Genomic DNA, 21,459 nt, shown 5'->3' on the forward strand with positions numbered 1-21,459 from the left:
GCTAGTCCAAGAATAGTGATATTTATTTCTCTATTTTTTTATGGAATGAGAAATGTCTCTTGGGTAAAATAAATAAAATATTAAAAAGATCTCAAACTTTTCTGACTCCATCCTGAATGTGTACCTCTATCTTGGTGTACAGACCCAGACTTTTGTTCCTCTCTTTTCTCTAGGCTGCCAGCGCTCCATAGGTTTGTCCAATGGGAAAGCCAAGGTGTGCAGCTACAGTGGATGGTATTACTGCAGCACCTGCCATGTGGATGATAGCTTCCTTATCCCTGCACGGCTGGTTCATAACTGGGACACTTCCAAATACAAGGTAATCTCCCTGCAGGTTGGAGTGCTAGCAAGTGAGCTGAATTGCTGATAGAAACACAACAGCCTGAAGCTTGCAGGCATTGTCTTCTAGTACTGTTTCCATTGTCCCTCTTGATAAAATGAGCCATGATCTCTTAACAAGACTTGTTTTCATCACAGTTTCCTTGGCCAGATCTAAGGTGTTCCTCCACAGGAGCAGCGATGCTCCTCCTTCTTGGTGGCATCTTTTTCATCATTGCTTATCTGGCTGTTCAAGGGACAGGGAGAGGTAGCACACAACAACTGCTCTAATTCTTGCAGTTATTGGAGCTTTGAGGAGTACCTGTTTCATGACCACCAGGGACTAAGGATTGGCACAGTTTACTGATGGATGCTAAATTGTGGAAATGCCTATAGGAAAGTGGCTTGCCAAATGCAGTGTTTGTAAGGCCCAGTATGTCCTGTCTCTTGGCATGAGCATTTTGAGGACACTAGAAGGACGTTGCTGTAGCACTTAATTGAACCAAACAGATGAAAGTAACATAACAAGAAAATTTTACAGTTGTTCACTTGCCACACAAGAGCTTTTCTAAAACTTTTATAATCTGCTATTTTCTGCTGCCTCGGTGTCTGGTTGCTAGATAGAGGCACTGATTACATGCCTCAAAGCATTATACCAGCAAACCCAGTAACAGTGTTGTTTTGCCATCTCAGGCAGTATATGCTGAAAGAATAACAAACTCATAAGGAATCCAGACCATGCTAGAGCTTCAGACCTAGCAGCCACTGTTAGGAGAGGCTGTTTGATGTTTTGTGTCTGCAAATATTATTATTATGTGCTATTTGAAAAAGAAAAAAATAACCAGTAAATGCTCTATTAGAGGAAAAGCAGGTCTCTTGAAGAAAATTTGTCAGATGGGGAGATTATTAAAAGGTAGAGCCTGCTATCAGGAAAATTATAGTCTTGCTCTGTGAAATGCAAGATTCTTCAAAGTTGCAAAGCTCCAAGGTGTGGAGACTAAAAGCCCTCCCATGCCTAGAAGTTAGGAATATTTAAAAGTTATTTTTTTTGAATGCTTTTACCAAGGACTAAACTTGTTACCTCATGGTAGTATAGCAGACCTGATATGGGGCTGGTGGATAGTGAGGCAAAGACCTCATATCAAGTAATATTGCCAAGAAAATTAACTGGGTTTTTTTTAAACCTGCAGTGTAAAAACCATGCTCTAGTCTATTTCCTGTGGTATAGGCAGCTGAGGCACAAAAAGAAGTAGGACTTTAAAGCTTAAGCATTAATTGAAAGCCGAATCTATTGTCATCTCACTGTAATAGTGAGAAATTTTGTTTTGCACTTTTTGTAGACAGAACAGGTATGAGGTGCCTTGGAAACACAAGCAAATTCTGTGCAGCTGCTTTACCTGTCTTTGTGTGAAAGTGCTCAGAGAGGTGAATTTAACAAAGGAACACAACCCCTCAGGTAGGAAAAAACAACATCATCCCCAACTATCAGAGCAAGAACTAAGGCAGGTAGGGAAGGTGAAGATAAGCACACTGCCCTGCCCCTTGTACGTAGCACAGCACTGCCTGAAAGTGGAGCTTCTGCAGAGGGGACATGTTCCTGGCTGTACTTCTGGCCACACACTCCAAAGAGGTCCTGCAGGAAATAAGCACATATCACATTTGATGGTCAGGACTGAGAGAGGGCTCCAGGATTCAAAAGCTTCTTTGTTTTTACACAGTCTGAAATGTGTCTGTCAGTCCACCAAATTGGAACCAAAATTGAATGAAGAGTTTGCAAACCTGCATTTTTTTCCACTGCCACCTATTTCCCACCTCCTCAGGGGTTTCTGGAGTCTGTCCTGTTTCTGGTAAAGCAAGGACCAAAAAGTACTGTAGGACACAAGCTTCTACAGTGTAACTGGGCATGTTTCTCTTTTTATGTTACATGAGCTCAGCATCTGAGGAGCAGCTGTAAAATAAGCTGTGGCATCAGTTAAGTTTGGAAATTGAGAGGTTCTTGTCTGCTTTTGGCAAGAGGTCATGAAAATCAGAAACAATAAACCTCTCTAGAGCTGTCTTTTCCCATATCCAGGATCCTGAAAAACAACAATGCACTTAACATCTGGTAGCACATGGGTAGGAAAAGAGAAATCTTGGCTGCAACAGAAGCTCTTTGAAAGGACTTAGCAGTTAGACATGTTTCTTCTGTCAAAACAAAGCTGCAGCTCAGTCCCCAGGTTCACTTTTTCCCCCATGTCTCCTACTGTTTTTATATTTGTATTTTTCATGTGTTTGTGTGAAGGCAAAAGAAAAGAGGCAGTTTTGTGAATACTCTTTCTTCCTTTTGCTTAGGCCAAGTGTTTTCTCTGTTTGCATGCCTCTAAATATGGCAGGTTGTTTCAGGTGGCTTTCAGCCTGCACAAAATGCCAGACAAACACAGTAGGGAATGAACTCCCTGTGCCAGAAGGTTTCAAGCTGACTGATGGTAAATTGAATTTTGAACTGTAAGTTTGCGGGCTTTAAAAAGGAAAAGTCTGGAAATGTTAGCATCCATCCTTTTATGACATTTAAAGCTGAAACCCTGTTGCACTTTGCGTCTTCTCACTCCTTCTGGCTGATTTAATAGGATTGTTTTACTGCCCAGTAAAGCTGGGGGACTGTGAGTATGCTAGGATGTGTACTAAAATAATGAATTACTGTGACCGCCCAACCCTTCCTGTTTCAAGACTGTGTTCAGCCTCTTGTAACACTGCTGTGTTTGGCAATGTGAGTTAATGTTTTACAAGACATGTGTGCCTGTGTCAGCCATGCAGAGTGGACTGACACCTATCTGTCAGCCAGTGATGCTGAGCAAAACTACTTTTCCTGTAATCAGCACTCCATGGGTGCATTGTATTGGCAAGGAGAGGGAAAGGTTTGCTTTGCTCTTCTCTCCTTAGAGGCTGCATTCAGACCATGCAGCACCAGTGGTGCACAGTAGTACTTGGTCACCATAGTGTATGCATATGGCAGAGTCACTCAGGGGATCTCAATTTGGCATCTCTTTGTTTCTGTGCTCCTAATGCCTCAGGAGAGATGCCCAATGTGGGGTACAGGTGTGGGTGCAGTATTCGGACAGGAACCACCCTCCAGTTCCCAAGACAGCAGGGCAGGTGGATGAGGAGTCATCACCTCAACAGAGGCTTAAAGCAAGGAGATAGACAAAGACAGAACTGAGCACTGGTCCTCCTGATGGGGGGAGCTAGTCACTCATATGCCAAGCATTCACACACCTCCTCAGGAATCATGGAATACATGCTTTGATTTGCTCATTGGTGGAAGAGGTCTAATAATTACTATAGATGCAGAAGTTGTCAAGGGATTGCTGAGATACTGCAGTCAGATGGTTAATGATTGTAAAAGCAGGTTGTTTAACTGCAGCTTATAAATGCACTGCAATAAGCATAATAAAATATCAATGTTGCTAGTGTTAAAAAATTTGATAAATTTGATAAATTTGCTAGTGTTTAAAAATTTGATAAATTTGATAAATAGTGTTAAAAATTTGATAAATTTGAAAAATTTGATTAAATTTGATAAATACAAAATCTGAGTTGCTTGTGTTGCAGTGTTTGCTCTGATTCCACTCAGATGGCACATTTCTTTGTACATGCAGGATATTTAAAAATAAAAAAAGAAAATTAGTGGGGTGTTTAATGTAAATAGGTGGGATATTTAATACAGCTTCAGGGCCTGGGAAACCTGTGTAGTTATGGTCTGCTATATTTAAAATTGCACATCTTGTTATCTGTGTAGTTATTTGTGGGAAGGCTGGTCTTGGCATGTTTCTTAGATTTGTATTAAATGTTGTGAAAAGCTTACATCTGGGGCTAGCTTCCCCTGTCAGTAGCCAGTTACTTGTGATGGTTTTGGAACTGGTACTATTTATAAGGATGTGTATTGTTCTTACCTACAGCACCAGAAGGGAAATAACTTCCTAAATCTCAAGAGGCTGTGGCATGTGTGCCCTTTTTATTTTTGTTAGCCTAACTCATCCCTCCCTTGTCTTAGAGTAAACATTGACTTAGAGGTCCAGGAGGACTAATTGAATTGTGGAACCAGTAATATTTCTGTAGCAGAGTTTCAGGTGATTTGCAGCTCATTTAATGTAAGCCCATCTTCTCTTTTCCAGCTGTGATAAAATGCAGAAATCAGAAATGAGAGGGAATTTGGCCTTTTTACTTAAGGATCAAGAGTCTCATTCATTTATCGAGATTACAGTAGCTTTTTGCAGGTGTAGATAAAACAGGGCACTATCATGAAAAATGCACAAAAAACTTCTTGCAGATGGAACTTCGGGAGTAATACTAATAAGATTCAGTTTTATTTATCTGTATTTTACAAAGCACAACAATTTGCCTTTTGCCAAAAAGAAAGTAGTGAACAAACAGAAAAATATTAGCAGGGAAGAAACTGGTTATTCAGATATTAGACTTCAAAAAAATACAGTAAGCTATGTTACTGTGCAGCAAAAGTATATGTGATTGTAGATATCACTGTACTTTGGGTAAGTAGCTATCTCATACATGCAATTTTGAAGGGCCTGATGAAGTTTGACTTGGCTATAAGCAGAGAGAGTTGGATCTCTCTCATCTCTGTCTCCATTTGTAATTGTTAACAGACTAAGTTTTCAGATGCATAGAATAGCTGACAGATGACAGAGTGGGAGATCTGCTTAAAAAGAGTTTGGAGAAAAGCCTAACTAAACTGCCTTATTTTTTAGGTATCAAAGCAAGCCAAAGAGTTCCTGGAATATGTTTATGAGGAGCCATTAATTGATATCCAGCAGGAAAATCCCATGTTGTACAGTCATGTTGAACCTCTGGCAACTGTGGTCCGCCTGAGACAGCAGCTAAAATCCCTGCGAGCCTACTTGTTCAGCTGCAGGGCAGCAGTGGCTGAAGATCTGCGTAGAAGGTAAGAGCCACAGCCAGCCTGCAGCACAAGGATGGAGCTTCTTTGGCATGTTGCCTCTCCTGCTGCCTGTTTTGTTTTCTCTCACACTCTGGTTCTGTAGGCATTACCCATTGAGAAAGATATTGTGCGTGTATCTGACTTCCCTGGGAAGCTGGGTTATCCTCTGCTGAAGAAAATTATTTTTTAGGGTCTGAATATCTGAGATTGTTCTTGACAGCTATTAGCCCTGGGGCATCACACATTGTGGTGAGCATCTTTCACTCCACCTCAGGCTTTCTGGCTGTGTGTGAGTATTTTCAGTCAGATCTGCTACCTCATGCCCCCTGTCATGGCATCACAGTGAGGTAGCCACTGCTGGGACCTTTGAAACACCTCACAGTGTGGCAAAGCATGAGGGGGGGCAGAGTCAACCACCTTTCCAGCACTTCTGTTCTCCTCTGTGGTATGGCCTCAGCCAGAGTTCAGATGTAGTCCCCTGGCACGTGACCCAGCATATGATTTATGTTGGTCTCTTGCTCAGCTGGTATCCATGAGATGGCTGCACTGAATGTTTTGTTTATTGGCAAATACATAGTCACAGCACAGCAAAAGGGGTTTCATATTCAGTTTGCTGTGGTGGAAACAGGAGTTTTATAAAAGGTAAACTTCATTTTAGAAGTGCTGTATCTTAGTCCATTCAGCTGCTGCTGCATTTTTCTAACAAGTTAAAAATGAGCAATTTTCTTAAAACTGTCAAGCCACTGTTGTGATCTTAAAAAGGCCAAGTAGTTTTTGCTGTGGATCTCCAAAAGAGATGGAAAGATGTTTCTGCCCATGCCATACTGTGAAGTGAGGGGCTCTGGGCACATGCAGGTGACCTGATGGATCTGTAAGCATTATATACCCCAGTTTTTAAGACAAGATTTCAAGCAGGAAAGCCACTGCTTTGAAATTGTGAGCTGCCAAAGGACAAGGAAGCAGGTGCCATCAGTGACTGTTTTTTGAACACGGTGTTCTAGGGACCTGAATTCTTTGGAAAGGAGAGGAGGCTGCACCAGTGTCTTTATCCCAGGTTAGGAGAGCTGGTCTGCTGTTGGGTACATAACCTATGTCATTGCTTTGATGAACTGCCTAGAACAAGTAGGAGAAGGATACAGCAACAGGTTTATGGAGAGCATTCCTGAGTTCTTGTGTCAGATGCACTGTGGGTTAATATGTTTTTGTGTGTTATTACTCAATTCCTATTATTTGCTAGGGCAGCTTACAGCATTTTAAAAATTAAGATGGTTTTCTTTTATTCCAGAGGATGGTATTTTCTTGCAGAACTGGTTTTCTATGCCATCCTCTTCAATAAAACTAAAGGTAAAGTAAGATTTTTGAAGGTTACTCAGAAAAAGTAGAAGAAAGAAAATTATGCTTTCTGATTAGTATTGAAAAAAGTAATTCTCATATTAAAATAGACAGAAGGAGGCAAGGAACTCAATGGACTTGGGTAAGACAGTAAAAGAGAGTTCAAAGGAGGCCTAGCATAGCAATGAATTGACTAGAGGTAAAAAAAGGGATGAGGGAAAGCCATCAGAAGGAGTTTCAAATAAGGAAGAAATCTCAGGAAATTGAGTTAATGAAGAAACCAGGACAAAAGAGGAACAACCCAAAATCTCCAAAATGGAGAGATGACAATTGCTGAGGAAGTAGAAGAGAGAATGGACAAAATGTATCACAGAAATGTGAGTCTGCTCTTTTCTTGGAGCAGAGAGGAGAGAGAAGACATCCCTGTGTCAAAATGAAATGGGTAGGAGAAACTGGGAAACAATACTCCTAATGTTCATTTTTCTTATTTTTCATGCCATCTCCAATTAAAGCTGTGTGGTGGAGAGAAGGACACCAGCCCAAGAAGGATTTGGTTTTGTATTATAGGACTTGCTGAAAGTGTAAAAGCTCCTGAAGGAATGTTCAATACACACCTTGGAGTCCAGCTCCTTCTTTTTTTGAAATTTCCATTGAGGTGACTTTGGTGCTCATTTGTTTCCTCAGATGTTCCCTAAGAGGTTTGCAGAGATGAAAAGAAGGAAGTTCTTTTCCCATAGGAATTTATTCCTTGCACAAAATGCTCCCAATGGCTTTCCTACCTTTATCTAGTATCCCAGTGTGCAGATGTTCACTACCAATGTGATGACTTTATAGAGCACAGCTGAAAAGTAAACAAAGAAAAGATGTGATTTTAAATTTTCCTTTGGCTCATCCCAGGGGCAAGTTGCAAGAAAAGGAGGAGTTTAAACAATATGGTGAGACAGCATTCCTAAATTTAGTACTGTTTCCTAATTAAAAGTGAAAGGTGGTGAGAGAGAATACAGTTATCTGTCCTCCTCTAAAAACATTCTTTTTCTGCTTGGTCTTCGCCTTAGTATGTGAATAACTATTAATCACAAGAGAGTGAACACAGCATCTTGAAGACCTGTCAGACCCATATAAACAGACTGAAACAAACTGTTAATATTGCTGTCTACAGAGAACTAAAAACAGACTGATTAATTGTATTGGCACCTTGCTGCCTCTGGGACACTGATAGAGCCTGCCTTATTAGGGAAAAGCAGATCACTCAGAGGTTTCTTTTATTAATACTATTTGCATTATCATCTACTTTAAATCTATGCCTTGCTCTTCAACCCAGATCACAAAATGAAGATGGCAATGAAGTTGGAAACTCTTGGTGTCCTCTGTGAAGACAAAACTGTTTACAATGCTTACAGTCACTTTTTCTGAAGAATTCCAGATGGCTATAAACCAGGTTAGCTCAGGATCCAGTTAGCTTAAATGTGGAAATGTTATTTATAATGTTTGGTGTGCCGAGATAGGTACTTTGAGAACTTTGAAACTTGGCATCTAGCAAGGAGCTCAGGACTGAAACCACGTTGTGAACCTTGAAGATGCAAGTGACAAAGTAGAAAGAAGGGAAGAAAAAAAGGGAGGAAGGAAGGAAAAGACAGAAGAAATCCTTAAAGTAGTTAGAAGGCTCACAGTAAAAATGGCCTTTGTCAGTTATAATGATTTATTCTCACCTATTGCTCCACTGGATTCTGCGCTTTTATATGTGCAGGGGGAAAAAATGAGGAACATGGACTTGGCAGGGAGGTGAAATAAGGCCCTCCACCAGCACGTATCAGCAGTGTTCCTCTGATGTTAGCCAGATGAGATTCCCAGCCTGTTGCTGAGCTCCCTGTTTTACAAGGGATGTTGTTATGCCTAGTTAACTGTAACTGCCACCTCAGTATTGCAACACATCATTTGCCTCAAATGTCTTTAGGGAGCAAGTTCTCACTTGTTTTTATTGCCTTGCTTGTGTGGATGCTGTTCATGGAGAGGCATACAGGACTGAAACCTAGAGCCAACACAGAATTAGTGCAAGTGGAGCTGTAGAGATTCCACCACTGCCTGCAGATGGTGAATGAATGGCCCAGACAAACCAAGATGGAGTCAATAAAATGGATGGCTGGGAAGGAAACAGAATCTGAGTCCATTAAATAATTAGGGTATTCTATGAAACTGTGCTGAATGATGCAAGTTCTGTTCTGGGTTTGCTTTGTTCTTGTCATGATTGAAGATTCTTCAAGTGAAGGAACTGTCAGAATGATTTTTGGGGTACTGTTCAGGTGCCTGCCTATCTACTGTAGGGTAGGGTAACCTAGTCCAACCTTCAAGCTCCATCTGGTAAGCCCTCTGGGCTCTCTGCTCTCTCAGCTGTACATCTAAATTTGCAGTTCAGAACAGCAATACATCAGTTTTACCCCAGCAAAACTCCAGTGCTAGATACATCACTTAGCAGGCTCTGGTTTGGTCTTCCTGTATAACAGGAGGTTAAATGTGCACCTCCAGTGCTGCAGACGTGGTCATGGCTGAGCTGGCTGGTCTGTCAGTACAAGGTGAAACAAGTCCAAATTCAGTTATGCTGAACAATAGAGTCCTGTCACTTCCAACAGTGAGGCCTTAGACAGAACACTTCTGACACAGGAATAGATTACTTTCAAAATATTTGTGTGGCAATTGGGGAACCTGTCTAAACACATCACAGGAATACTGATTATCTAATGCAATCACTATACCTCCAAATACCTCATGTATGTGAAGCTGGAGCTATGTCATCTTTCAGGCCAAGGACAACAGAAGGTCATTAAGTCATCTCCAGACTGTTGAAGGAGACTCTCCATTTTCTTTGCAATATTTATGCCATATGGGGAGTGGAAAATTCCAAAGCAGGAGAACAAAGATACAGGTTCTGAAAGCAGTAAACTGCAAAAAGAAAGTTTGATCAGGGAAGAAACAGAAGAAACAGGTTTCGGGGCTCTGAGATAATGGCAAGACCAACAGAAGAAGAAAATTTGTTGCATGGGTGGTTGGAAAGAGGCTGAGAGAGAAACTCATTCACAGAGGATATTTACATATCCTGAGAGGAACCAGTGTTAAGACAAAACAACAACCCAAGGTGAGGAAAGGTGAGAAAATAAATGCAGAGAAGTATGCACAAGCCATTTGTTGTTTTATTTAGATCCTGTATGCGTGTAGTCATTGCAGTAGCTGAAATAAAATTGCCTGTTGGTGGAGCTCATACAAACAGACTACCTTCAGGTCTTCGCTTCAACTCTTCTCTCTTTTGGAAGAGGTAACTGCATGTAGGATCTTGCAAATTAGCCTCTTAAAAAGTGCATGGCTAAAACTGAGGGGATGGTGTTAAGGTGGAATTTGAGCTTTCATTTCAACTAGAGGTAGCAAACAGCTGAAGCATTGAGATGTGTGCCAGAGCAGCCAGGGTGGAGGCAGTGCTGCTGTCTGTTCATGTCAAGGGAAGGTCAAAAGCACAGGTTAATGCTCTACCATGGTAAGCATCCAGCTGAGGAACCTGCCAAAGCTTTCCATGGTAAGTCTTCCAGAAGACAGGTGGGTCTTTCAGTTCACGTTAGCGTTTTACGGTCTAGGGGCACACCTGCATCTCCTTGTCAAAGAGATGAGTGATATTACATCTCTTTCATCTCTTTTCCATTCACCCTTTGAGACCAAGTTGCTTTCAAAAAAACAATTCTTTAAAAACAAGATCCTGGTAGATGTGGACACCATGTTAAATATGACTTGTGCCATTTTTGTCCCTGTGTTTTTATATCAGAACTTACAGCAGCAAAGTGCAAAGGTTCAAGAGTGCCTGACAAAAGCAAAGACCATTTTCTTATTCTTAATTTCAAGTAAATTGGGGGATCTAAACTAATTTGATTTCAAAATGAAACTGTGTGTCTAATTCTCTGCTCTGCTTTTAGTAACAGTGGTACTTGATTCATGAGTTAAATCTGTAGTAATTCTTGTCTTTCACAATGTTCCTGTAACCTTGCTCAAGGAGCCACAAAGGAGAGGGAGTTGGTGTACTGCATTTCAGTAGGAAGTTTATAAACTGGTTCAGGATCGCTGATGGATGATAAGAGTAACTGTTTTAACATAGGGTGCTCTTGGGGAATTTCATAACAACATAAAATAATACCTTACCTGGACATGCTTGCTAATAAATCTAGCACTTAGTGTGGGCTGAAGATATGTGGGAGTGACTGTTCCCAGAACATAACCAGAAGTGTCCATACCTCATGAATGTGAAATGATTCACACATGCTTTTCTGCATAAGCTCATAGAATTAGGAGAAAAAAAAAAAAAAAAAAGAATCTGGTATAATGCCACAAGAACTAAATGAATAAGTAGTATTTTGGTTTGGTTTAAATTCATTAATTTATTTTTACTTTTTGATTTTAAAGTCACTAAGTTCCCAAAGCCCTGCTTTTCTGAGTAACTTTTGTTGGCTGGAAAGTTTGGGTTCTTCTTTCCCAGCAAACTTCCAGGAGCTAAGATTTCCAAGGAATCACAAAATCAAAAGCCTGAAGAAAACTATAAGAATTAGCAACACTGGAAAAAATCCTGCCTTTTCCCCTCACCTCTGATGCTGTTCTCTCTCTACCTTAAATTGACAATGTCCATATCAAATGAATTGCAAGAAAAAACCCAGCAAATGTTATTTACCTTGCCTTGTATATTTGGGATAACTAGCAACTCACTGATACCCCTCTGTACTTCTAGAACCAAATAGTAACTGAAAAATTTGAGCTAGTCTCAGTGAGATGAGACTGCACACAGGTCCTGCCTGTCTGCTCCACATGTGGCTGCAGCTGGTGCTGGTGCATGGCTGCAGGGACAGGACCAAAGTGGGCTCTTGCCCATTGTTCAGGGCCAAAAAGCCACGGGAATGGCAATAATCAGCATGTGCTGGCCTTCAGCTGCTTTACTTTTCAGTGTAGTGCAGTAGCTCCAAAGGTGTAAGTTGCAGTGCCAGGGTATGAGCTGTGCTGGATGAGGAAGAGGACTTGGTACCCTGGTGCTGTGCCAGCTGTGGGTGTAGCAGCTTCCTGCAGAGGGGTGGAGAGGAGGCTGAATGCAGTGCTGTGCTGGACCGGGTCATCTGTGTCCCCTGTGAGTCACAGCTCAGTCATACACTTCTCAACCTGGTCTAACCAGACACTCCTGGCTGGCACATGAAACCCTGGTGCCACCTTCCCCTCCCTTCCCCCTCACATCCTAGGTTTTAAGAGGCTTTTTGCTATGAAGGAGACTTGGTTGTGCCCACCTGCCACCTAACTTGATTACTTTTGATTGCACTATAAAAAGAAGAGTTCCCCTTGCTTATCACGTTTGTACTTTGGTTATAGTGTCAGGCATAGGCAGATTAATTGGTTGTAGCTTTAGCAGAGCTGTCAGGGTATTTAACCCATTGAAGAAAAATTACCTAGGCTGGTGATAAACAGGCTTTAAATGCAGAGCAATTACTTAGTGCTAACAAAGCACCATGACTACACACTTTATCCAAATGCAAAAAGTAAACTCTTATCAGTGGTTCTGTTTGCAGGAGGACACTAAAAGATAACCTTCGTTTGTGCAAATACTTACCTGATAAGATCACCCAAGAAGGAACAGATGAAATTTCTGTCTTGCCTGAAGGTTATACTTCAGATTACAAAGTATCAAGCAAAAAAGAATAATAATCAGAAACTGAGAATGCTCACTTCTTTCTTTTAGTTGGATCAAAAGTCTTGGATAGTGTATTTCTTTTCTGCTTGTACTGATTGTGTTTATATCTAGGACATAACAATAAAGCAATTTAGAGACCTTTAACCAATAGGACTTTGGATTTCATTGTTCACAATAACTGGCAAAGCTAGAGGCTGGTTAGCATTGAACTTGGTTTGTTCATTGCAGGTTAAACCCTGACTGGTAGCCAGGGTTTACAGCACAGCAGTCCTGTGACTCATCAATGGTGAAACTCGTCTGGGAGTTTCCAAACTGGGAAAGCTTAGGAGGTGCTTTTAGTGGGACGTGCACTCGATACCATTTGCCTCTGAAGGGTCATAGGTCACATTCTGAAGCTGCAGAGGTTTGAGTTTTTATTGTGATGAGACTTAACATCTTGCATTTGACCTCTGTCTAGTTCACTCCAGTTTCTTTACTGTCTTAAGATTTGACTGAAAGGCCACTGTTTATTGAATGCCCTTAATTGACCAATTAAAAAAAAATCTAGTTATTTGTAGCACATCAATCAAAAGATTTACAAAACTGACATTTTATTTTACTTTCAAATGACTAATCAGAGATTTCCCATTTGGTGTTTATAAAGGACCTTTATATTAAGGGAAAAGTAAAATTCAGACATGTTTTGGTCTTTTTGTATCAAGGCCTTGTATTAATCTAAGCATGCTCAAAGCTCCTGATGCAACCTTGTGCAGAAACAAAATACATGTTTTCTAGTGAAGTGTTCCTAAGTGTCATTATCTTAGCCTAGTCTAGGTCTCTGTGAGATTTTTGGACAAGAGTGTAATTTTAGATTGATTTGGATGCCTTGTAGTACTTCGTCTGGATGCAAATGCTGTGGTGTGGTGTTTGTGTGAGCCCCATCTTGCCTGCTGTTCTCTACTGACTTTGGCTTCCTTTGAACAGTTTCAGTTGTAGATGACAGAGTGACAGAGAGAGCATAGACACTACTTTCCTACTGGCTACATGGGAGGAGGCCTCTGTGTTGGGAAGCCAGAGGCTCTGAATTAGTCCCGTGTGCCTCCTACTGAAAAGGACTTTATGTCAGCCGTGACCTCATTAGGCTCAGAGAACCTGTGCAGGCAAGCAAATGGTTGGAAACCAGGCATCAGTCATTTTCTTGCTCACTGGAGTACCTGATCTGTATGGATTTCCTGCCCCAACTGATTTGCTTGCATTTCATGAGTTTTTTTGAAAATGTGTTTGGGTTTGGTATTTTGGTGCCTGTTATATGCTTGTTCCCCACCTACTAGAGGCTGACAAAAACTGGTAATGAACAGATGCATTTTTGGGAGGTGGCTTCACCAGTTACATTCAGGTAGCTGTTGAGCTTTGGATTTTTCTTTCCAAACCAGACTAATAGAAATTTTCTGGAGAAGAACTTAATTGCAGACATGCAGCACAGCAAGACCTGTTTTTGAAGCAGTTGCTCAGCATGCCACAGGTGTGGTGAAAGCACTTCATTTATATGAGTGGGGGCTGTGCTGCCTTGTTCTAGGCAATTTCAGGGTTTCACAGCCATGGTTCTATATGGTTTCCACCTTTGGTGGTGTGAGCATATGTTGAAGGAGTGTTTTGCACCTCTGCATTTATTGGGAATCATGCAGGGACTGGCCCAGTTACTTCATTTACAGCGTTTACTTCTGTAAATGCTGTTGCATTTGGGAGCTTTGAGTGCCCGGATATTTCTCTGAGGCCTACCACAGAGAACCAGTTTTAATTTTTCAAGTCAATAAGAAGGGCTGCAAATCAGAAGCTGGACCAGCCTTACTTACTGAGGGGTTTTTTATGTCTCAGTTTCTGTAGCAATGGAAATAATCACTCCTCTCACTTGAGTGCTGAGTATATATATATATATATATGTGTGTGTGTGTGTATATATTTTTTTTTATATGTACACATGTATATATATGTTTTGCATAAAACTGGGAGGGCAGTGCCTACTTTTTTTTTTTCCTGGAAGTAGATTTGGAAGGGAGGAGGTGCATTGGATACCAGCTCTGCAGAGCTATTGCTGCAAATTAGCATGTTTTAAGGAACGGGACAGGTATAGAGATAAGATTTGTCACCAGGGCCTGTGCTGGCTGAGACTCGCCTGACAAAGGAATTTGGTTGATCATGAGTTTGCTTTTCACCTGCACACTTTTTACTAGGAGTTAGAACTTGCAGGAAATGAGGAAATAAAATGCCATCCTTGAAGGTAGGGGAGTGTGAGGTTAGTCATCAATACTAGTCATTTACAGGTTTTGCATTATGGGCTATTCAGGCTATTTCCTGAACAAGAAATGTTTCATTAGCTAATTGTTTTCCTTAGCAGTGCTGTAAGGACATCAGCAGATAATACAGTTTCTGCAAAGCTGTTTAGTGCCTACCTGATTGATCAGGGAGAATGATGATAAATTTTAGTGAAAGAAGTACTGTCTGAGCTGAAATGCTCAGATAATGCTTTAAAATGCTGTTCAGAGTTGACTCCTTATCTTTTAGTAAGTCTACTATGTGCAAATGAGCAATTCCAGTCTCATATGTTGTCTGATGTCTGGATTTTGACTGTTTTCCAGTGGTCTTTGACATTGTGCCAAATGTATTCTGAAGGTGTGCTGCAGCAGAGCCACTGCAACACAGTCCCCTGAAAAAGGAGCAAAGTACAACCTACAGAGCTGAAAGGGGAAAATGGCAATGCCCTAGTGAGATTGCAGCTGAGAATTGGGTGGGTAGAGTGGATAGACTTGATGAGGAGAAGGAGCAGTGGCACGGTCCAGCTCCAGAAGAGCTGGGTGGTCTGCAGTTGTCAATGCCTTGCTTGCAAAACTCTCTCCTCCTACCCCAATAAATTTATTTTCAAAAGTACATAAGGAATTATGAATTATTTGTACTGTACACCTTAGCAGCACTGAAAGATTCTAGTCCCTTCAGTACATCCAGCTTTGAAAACTATCAGTATAAGGCTGTTTAAGACAACTAATGGAATACCAGAAACAGAGTTACTTTCATTGTTTCTTAGAATCCGTGTGCTGTGGAGAGATTGCATTTGGTAGTCTTATTCTCTTCATCAGTGGTTTAGCTGATTATGTTGTTGTAGCTTCTAAAATCTCTTCTTTGAGCTACTATGTGCTTTCTCAATAGTCTCATATCAAGATAACATGTAAGTTCATATCAGCCTTTCACTATCTTTGGGGTTTTTGAACATGTGCAGTGGTCTCTCTGTTCACTGCCATTCAGCTCTACCATTACAAACCAGTTTTTGCCAGAGCTTTGTTCATGCATTTAATAATATGAAGAGTTTGATTTCTGTATTGCCTTAAAACAATGTGATGGAGATTTAGGAACTGGATTTACAATTTCTTCTCTGAAAGAGAACATGTAGTGGGAAATGGTTTCACTTCTTAAGATACTCTGTTGCTTTTCTTGCAAGAGTAATCTCCCCTCCCCAGGAGAAATGAGTGTGGTGATGTATTTGTTCTGTGTAGATGGAAAGTAAAGCTGGTCAGATTGTTGTTTCTCTCTGCATGGACACAAAGATAGATGTTCTTTTTCTGTTCTTGACATCTTTATAGCAGATACATTTTCATAAACGTTTTTAGTTAATATCTACTTAACGTTCCAATGTCCTTTTTTTTTTCTCTGTGGTGTTATATTAACCTAGTTTTTCATGTTATTGCTGATCAGTCTAATTAGGGCATCTCTTCTCTGTTCAGTTTCCTGTAATTTTGCTTTACTTATCAGGTCTGTCAGTATATAAGCAATGGTCTTGCCTGAAACTTGGCTTACATAAGGTAAATACTGCTTTCTTAAGTAAGTCATTATAGAGTCTATACCAATACATATATTTCTGTAAGGAAAGGGGAATTGATATCAGTCAACTTGATCTTGGAAGAACAGTACCTATGTGGCCTTTTTCCCAATATAGTTATTTCAGTTACAAAACCATAAATCACATGTGAAACTAAGTGTTACAGCTTTGTAGCAGACCAGGAATCTTATCTGAGACCATAAGAAATACTTCTGATGTGTTATTTGCATTATTTGTTTTTATTACTGCATTAATTGTTTAAAGAATCATCATCTGTGATCAGAAAGAGCTTTCAGTGGCTATTAATGTCTCAGTATATGACCTGACAATATGAGAATGACACTGGCACAGAAATTATTCTTATTGTGGGACTGCTGTGCCCATGCAGAAAACTGTAAAAATAGCTTGTGCTTAGAGGGTGATACAATTCCAGTTTCTTTCTCTCTAGTATGACTGTCCTGCTGTTATTTGGTGGGGAGAGGAAACTTATGAGTTTCCCAGTCAAAAGGGTGTGACACATACCCATTTTTCTCTTTTCAGGATCTTCCCCAGAGAGTATCTTCTTCAACAAATCCATCTTTATTCTCTGGCAGACCTTCAGCAGGTGAGTGTCTTTGCTTTATTCTACCTGTTACACATGGAGCCTGTTCTTGCCTTCAGAGCTAATTGTGCATTTCTCTTCTAGCTATTCATAGCATAAATACCTGCACTTCCAAGTTGAGTCTGTGGTTTGTAGTTTAGTATAAAAATGGGTTAACAGTGGCATCAATTAGGGATGAAAGCCTAGAGCATGTGTTCAAATAAGGATGGAAAGAGACTGAAAAAAACCTGTAGTTCGTGAAGAGAACTTTGCTATGAGAAATTTTTCATCTGCTCAATAAATTCTCATCAAAGTCTCAGCCCACAGGTGACAAGTAGTATTTATTTTTTTACTTGAAAGAGTAGTTGCTTGGGAATTTTGAAGTTTGTAAAGTTCCTAATGCAGCATGATTATTTACAAAGTCTGCTGAGCATTGCCATGAGGAAGGGGGTGGGGGGAACCTAACTCCCATCCCCCCTTCCCCCCAAACCTCAGTCAGCCCACTACACAAAGCTGGGCCTTGCAGTGTTACCATGACAGATGTGACCATGGAAGAGGTAATGTGCCAGCAGAATTTGTCTTTGCATTGTTATTGATTCAACTAAGCAAGAACCTTGAAGTACATTTACCTGAACAGCAGAATTTTATTCTGTAACAGATTAAACAAGACAAAATTGGAAAAAAAAGAGCTGAAAAAGGGAGAATAGGGAATCTAAGGTGAATGTGCTGCAATGCTCAGATGCACAGTGAAAGAAGCAATGAGGTGAAGTGTGCTGGCTGACCTGGGCACTTCTGTGTTCACACTAATGCTGTTGCCAGTGGCGTGTAAAACAGTATTTTAAGCTTCTTTCACCTATGTTTCCCTTCTCTAGTGGTGCCTTTTTAGCATAGTCAGTTCTGGATATTCAGTTGACACATTAAGTTGAGGTTGTTCAGATGCCCCTCAGAGCTGGAGACTACAGAACAACAGGAAGCATGGCTTTTGTTGGCTGGTAAAATCACAGGATATAAATGATTCCATATATAAAATACAAAGGCCAGTTGCCTGAGGTTTCCACATCTTTTCAGCATGTTCTGCTATCTCATCTTTAATAATCAAGCCATGAAAAAGTGAGCTACTTAACTCCAGAGCTGCTGTCTCCCTGGTGGGCCTGTCTATTAGCCCCCAGTGCTTTGTAAGCTGCTTAATCAGTTCCTAACATTGGTAGTAGATATTTTAGAAGCAAGCAGCAGCTTATCAAGCACCCTGGGGGAGAGAAGGAGGGTAGAAGTCATAATTCATGCATTGATTTAGCACTTTCCTATAACATGTTTCTTTGTGTTTGTGTTTGCAAGACACCTTCTCTTCCCCGGAGGGGCCCAGTCCCAAACTTATCGTATTTAGAGGCAATATAATTTGATTACCATTTCTGCTGGGGTGGGTTAAATTACATTTACCTTTTAATCTAGCTATATCCTTCTTGTCAGCATGGAGAGGGTTTTCCACATTTCAGAGGCTCCAAGTTTGAAATCGGGTTGACTGTTTTTGTCGAAGTGGATGCAGAGTGGAAAGAAAGGAGGGCCCCATTGAGAGAATGAATCCAATGGTCAGATAAATACTAATAGCCTTAACAGCCCCTCCCTCCTGTCTGCTTTGCCCCTTACTGCTGCTTTCTCCCAGTTGCTCATCATTTTCCACTGACCTGCAGTTTAGGTTGTTTTAATCCTGAAAGTTTTTCCTCCTTTTGATTCCTTTGCTGCCTATTTCCTCATATCCATGGACTGCTTTTGCACTGTTTCCTGCTGTCATGTAGATTGCATGTATTTGGGGAATTAACTAAAAGGTTTATTAAAGATTAATGGAAAGATAAGGCATGGTGAGTGAATTAGAAAAGCAGAGAGGGGTAATCTGCAGATATAAGCAATCTTTACTCTGGTTAGTCCCAGCTCAATTCTGATTTGTTTCCTGGCCAGGTTCCCTTTAAAGATCCTAGAAAATATGGTTGTTTCCTACCAAGCAGCTGAGTTTCAAAAATGGGGTTTGAGGGTCTGTTCTTAGTTGCAAAAAGGTTGAAATGCCTGTTTGGCAGTAGATGAAGCAGCTTGTAATACTATTCTAAAATAAAATCCAATATAAATATCTTTCCAAGCTTAACAAGGCCTAGATATTATGAACCTAGCAGAGTATATACTTGGGCTGTCTGGTGTCACTTGGATCCATTTGGATAGGGCTCTAGTGGGGAAGACTTTATTGTAAGGTTAAAATCAGAGTAAAAAAAAATGGAACAAGCTCTCCTTAATTTTGGAAATTTCCCAAATCCTGGTGAGGCAGTGGTTCTTGCTGGTAGTTGTGTTGTTAGCAAAGGCTTGTAGTGCAGATTGAGTAACCAAAGAGGCAGCAAGTGACAGTCTTTATTTGTATGTACACAGAAATGCATCCATGGGCTATGGAAGGTTTTGCTGCAGACCAAGGCCTCAGGGATTACATTTAAGTTTACAGAGGTCTATCTGTGGGCATTCCTGTGGGGTAGATGTTCTTAGAATCCTGGTGTCAGCAGATGAGATAACTGATTAGGTGTGTTCACATTGAATAGGCAGAAACATCAAGTGTGATTTAACAGGCACAAACACCACAGCTTGCCTGTTCTGCCTCATGGGCTACACTTGTTTGTCTTTGCAACCTCATATCGTCTGCCCTGCATCACCCATAACCCTCTGCATCTCAGGCAGTTTATCCAGGGTTGTTCCAGTCAATTAAAGCTTTCAAGAAGGAGATCTCCTCTTGCTAGGAAGCAAGAATTCACTCCTGATGCTGGTGTTAGCAGACATAGTATACTGGAAAAAAGAATTAGTCTTATAGACCATGATGTGCTAACAGTCCAGCATAGTTTCATCCTAAACCTGCTGGAGGTGTGAACTCTCTTCTCTGCTGACATTACTGATACTTTTGTGCAGGTATGAACAGAGTTCATGCAACAGGAGTTAAAAACTGTCCATTTAGATTTTACAGACGTGATTATGGGGCTGCTTTTATTGAAACTGACAATTTTTATACTGTTAGATATTGGTTTGGACCTCAGTTGACTCAGACAAGAGTCTTGTATTTCTTCTGAAAAGTAATTCTTGCTCCTTACACTACATATAGCACGTTGATGGGAGCTTTTGAAAAGACTAGAGTGGGCTATTGTGGTGATTTCCAAAATCAAACGGTTCATCCATAGAGAATTAACTAATATCTTGCCTCTTTTTTATGTTAAATAACAAGATACACAAGTGTGCAAAAATTATTGCAGCGATGCACAGGAAGTTCCACCTGAACATGAGGAAGAACTTTACTGTGCAGTGACCATGCATGGGAACCTGTTGCCCAGAGGTTGTGGAGTTTTCCCTCTCTGGAGATATTCAGGAACTGCCTGGACACAGTTCTGTGCCACATGTTCTGGGATAACCCTGCTTCAGCAAGGAGGTTGGTCCTGATGGCCCACTGTGGGCCCTTTCAGCCTTACACATTGTGTGATTCTGTGATGGTCTTTACTGTAAAACTCTCTTAATCATGGCAATTATTTCATCCTGGTTATACCAACTCTAAAAGATACAGTAAAATGAAAAGGTTCCACATAAGGACAAAAATTACTGCATGTCAAGGATGGAAATTGTGAGCAAGATGGGAGATTTAAAAAGATGATAATTTGAAGACTTGTTTATACAGGAACACCCAGGGAAAAATAATGAAGTGACAAAATATGGGAATTTAAAAAGATGAGTTGAATTACTTTGAATCACTGTGTAAATACTGTTATTGAAAATATAAGTGGCTTTCATTTGGTTTATCTCCATTTACTTTGGAAGCAAAGTGACATAAATTGCATTAAGGCCGTTTTCATTCTGAATGTGTATGTCCATAGAGGGATTTAATGTAGTATAATTTATTCATTTTAACATTGTAGATAAACTAATCTGTTGAAATTTAGTTAAAACATTATTGACTTCGGATCAACTTTCATGACTACCTATAAATGAACCTACAAATAATGTGAAGAACAGTGCAAAGAAAGAATGAACAGGAGAGCCCTGTTCTCACAATAATATGGCTCAGATCATATAGTGAGTATGAGGGACGCATAAAAATCCTTAATGGAAATGCTTCTTTGCAAAACACAATGGGTATGAGGAGTTTAATGCCACAATAGTGTCACTGAGGCCAGAAATGTATCATCTTTGAGAGGATTAAGTATCCATAATGAGAATATCCACAGTTACAGTACATAAAATAAAAGGATTATAAGATTACAGACTAGATGTACTATACTGAAGGGATTAGGAAGATGTCTCCCCTAGTGACAGACAGATCAATGATTTCATCTTCCTCTGACGTTTGGAACACTGATTACACACAGCACTGATTACAGCTCCTGGGAGCATTTTGGGCTTGCTGGACTGTTGGTCTCACAGAAGCATTCCTCCCTGGGAAATCTTAATGTTTCTGGTCAAGTTTTTATGCATATAAGGCTTCCTAACAAGAGTGCGGGGAATAAAAATGAGCTTCAATGAAACAAAAGTTCTACCTAATTTGAGCCTAATATATTGTTAGATAAGGATTAGAAAGTCTTAGAAGAGCAAAGAAATCATGCGGTCTCCTTCACTCCTCCAGGCTTTTAACCCACACTGTACTTTCATTGCACCTCCTAGACACAGGTGAAGGAGTAGATCAGAGATGCTCTTTTTTTATGTATGCAAAGCTTTAGGTTGATTTAGACAAGTTGTTTCAT

General features: G+C 40.4%; 1 protein-coding gene across 8 annotated transcripts in view; it reads left to right on the forward strand.

Annotated features, from left to right (window-relative positions):
* PLEKHM3 (pleckstrin homology domain containing M3) overlaps window positions 1–21,459 on the forward strand; it is a 74,927-nt gene that overhangs the window by 20,276 nt on the left and 33,192 nt on the right. For all 8 annotated transcript variants that reach the window (XM_053948165.1, XM_053948168.1, XM_053948169.1 and 5 more), the window contains exons 3-5: window positions 174–319; window positions 5,061–5,254; window positions 16,672–16,735. In XM_053948165.1, coding sequence (XP_053804140.1) covers window positions 174–319; window positions 5,061–5,254; window positions 16,672–16,735 — 404 coding nt within the window. The remainder of the gene's footprint in view (window positions 1–173; window positions 320–5,060; window positions 5,255–16,671; window positions 16,736–21,459) is intronic.

This window comes from Vidua chalybeata, chromosome 7 (assembly GCF_026979565.1).
Source record: "Vidua chalybeata isolate OUT-0048 chromosome 7, bVidCha1 merged haplotype, whole genome shotgun sequence".
NCBI classification, from domain to species: Eukaryota; Metazoa; Chordata; class Aves; order Passeriformes; family Viduidae; genus Vidua; species Vidua chalybeata.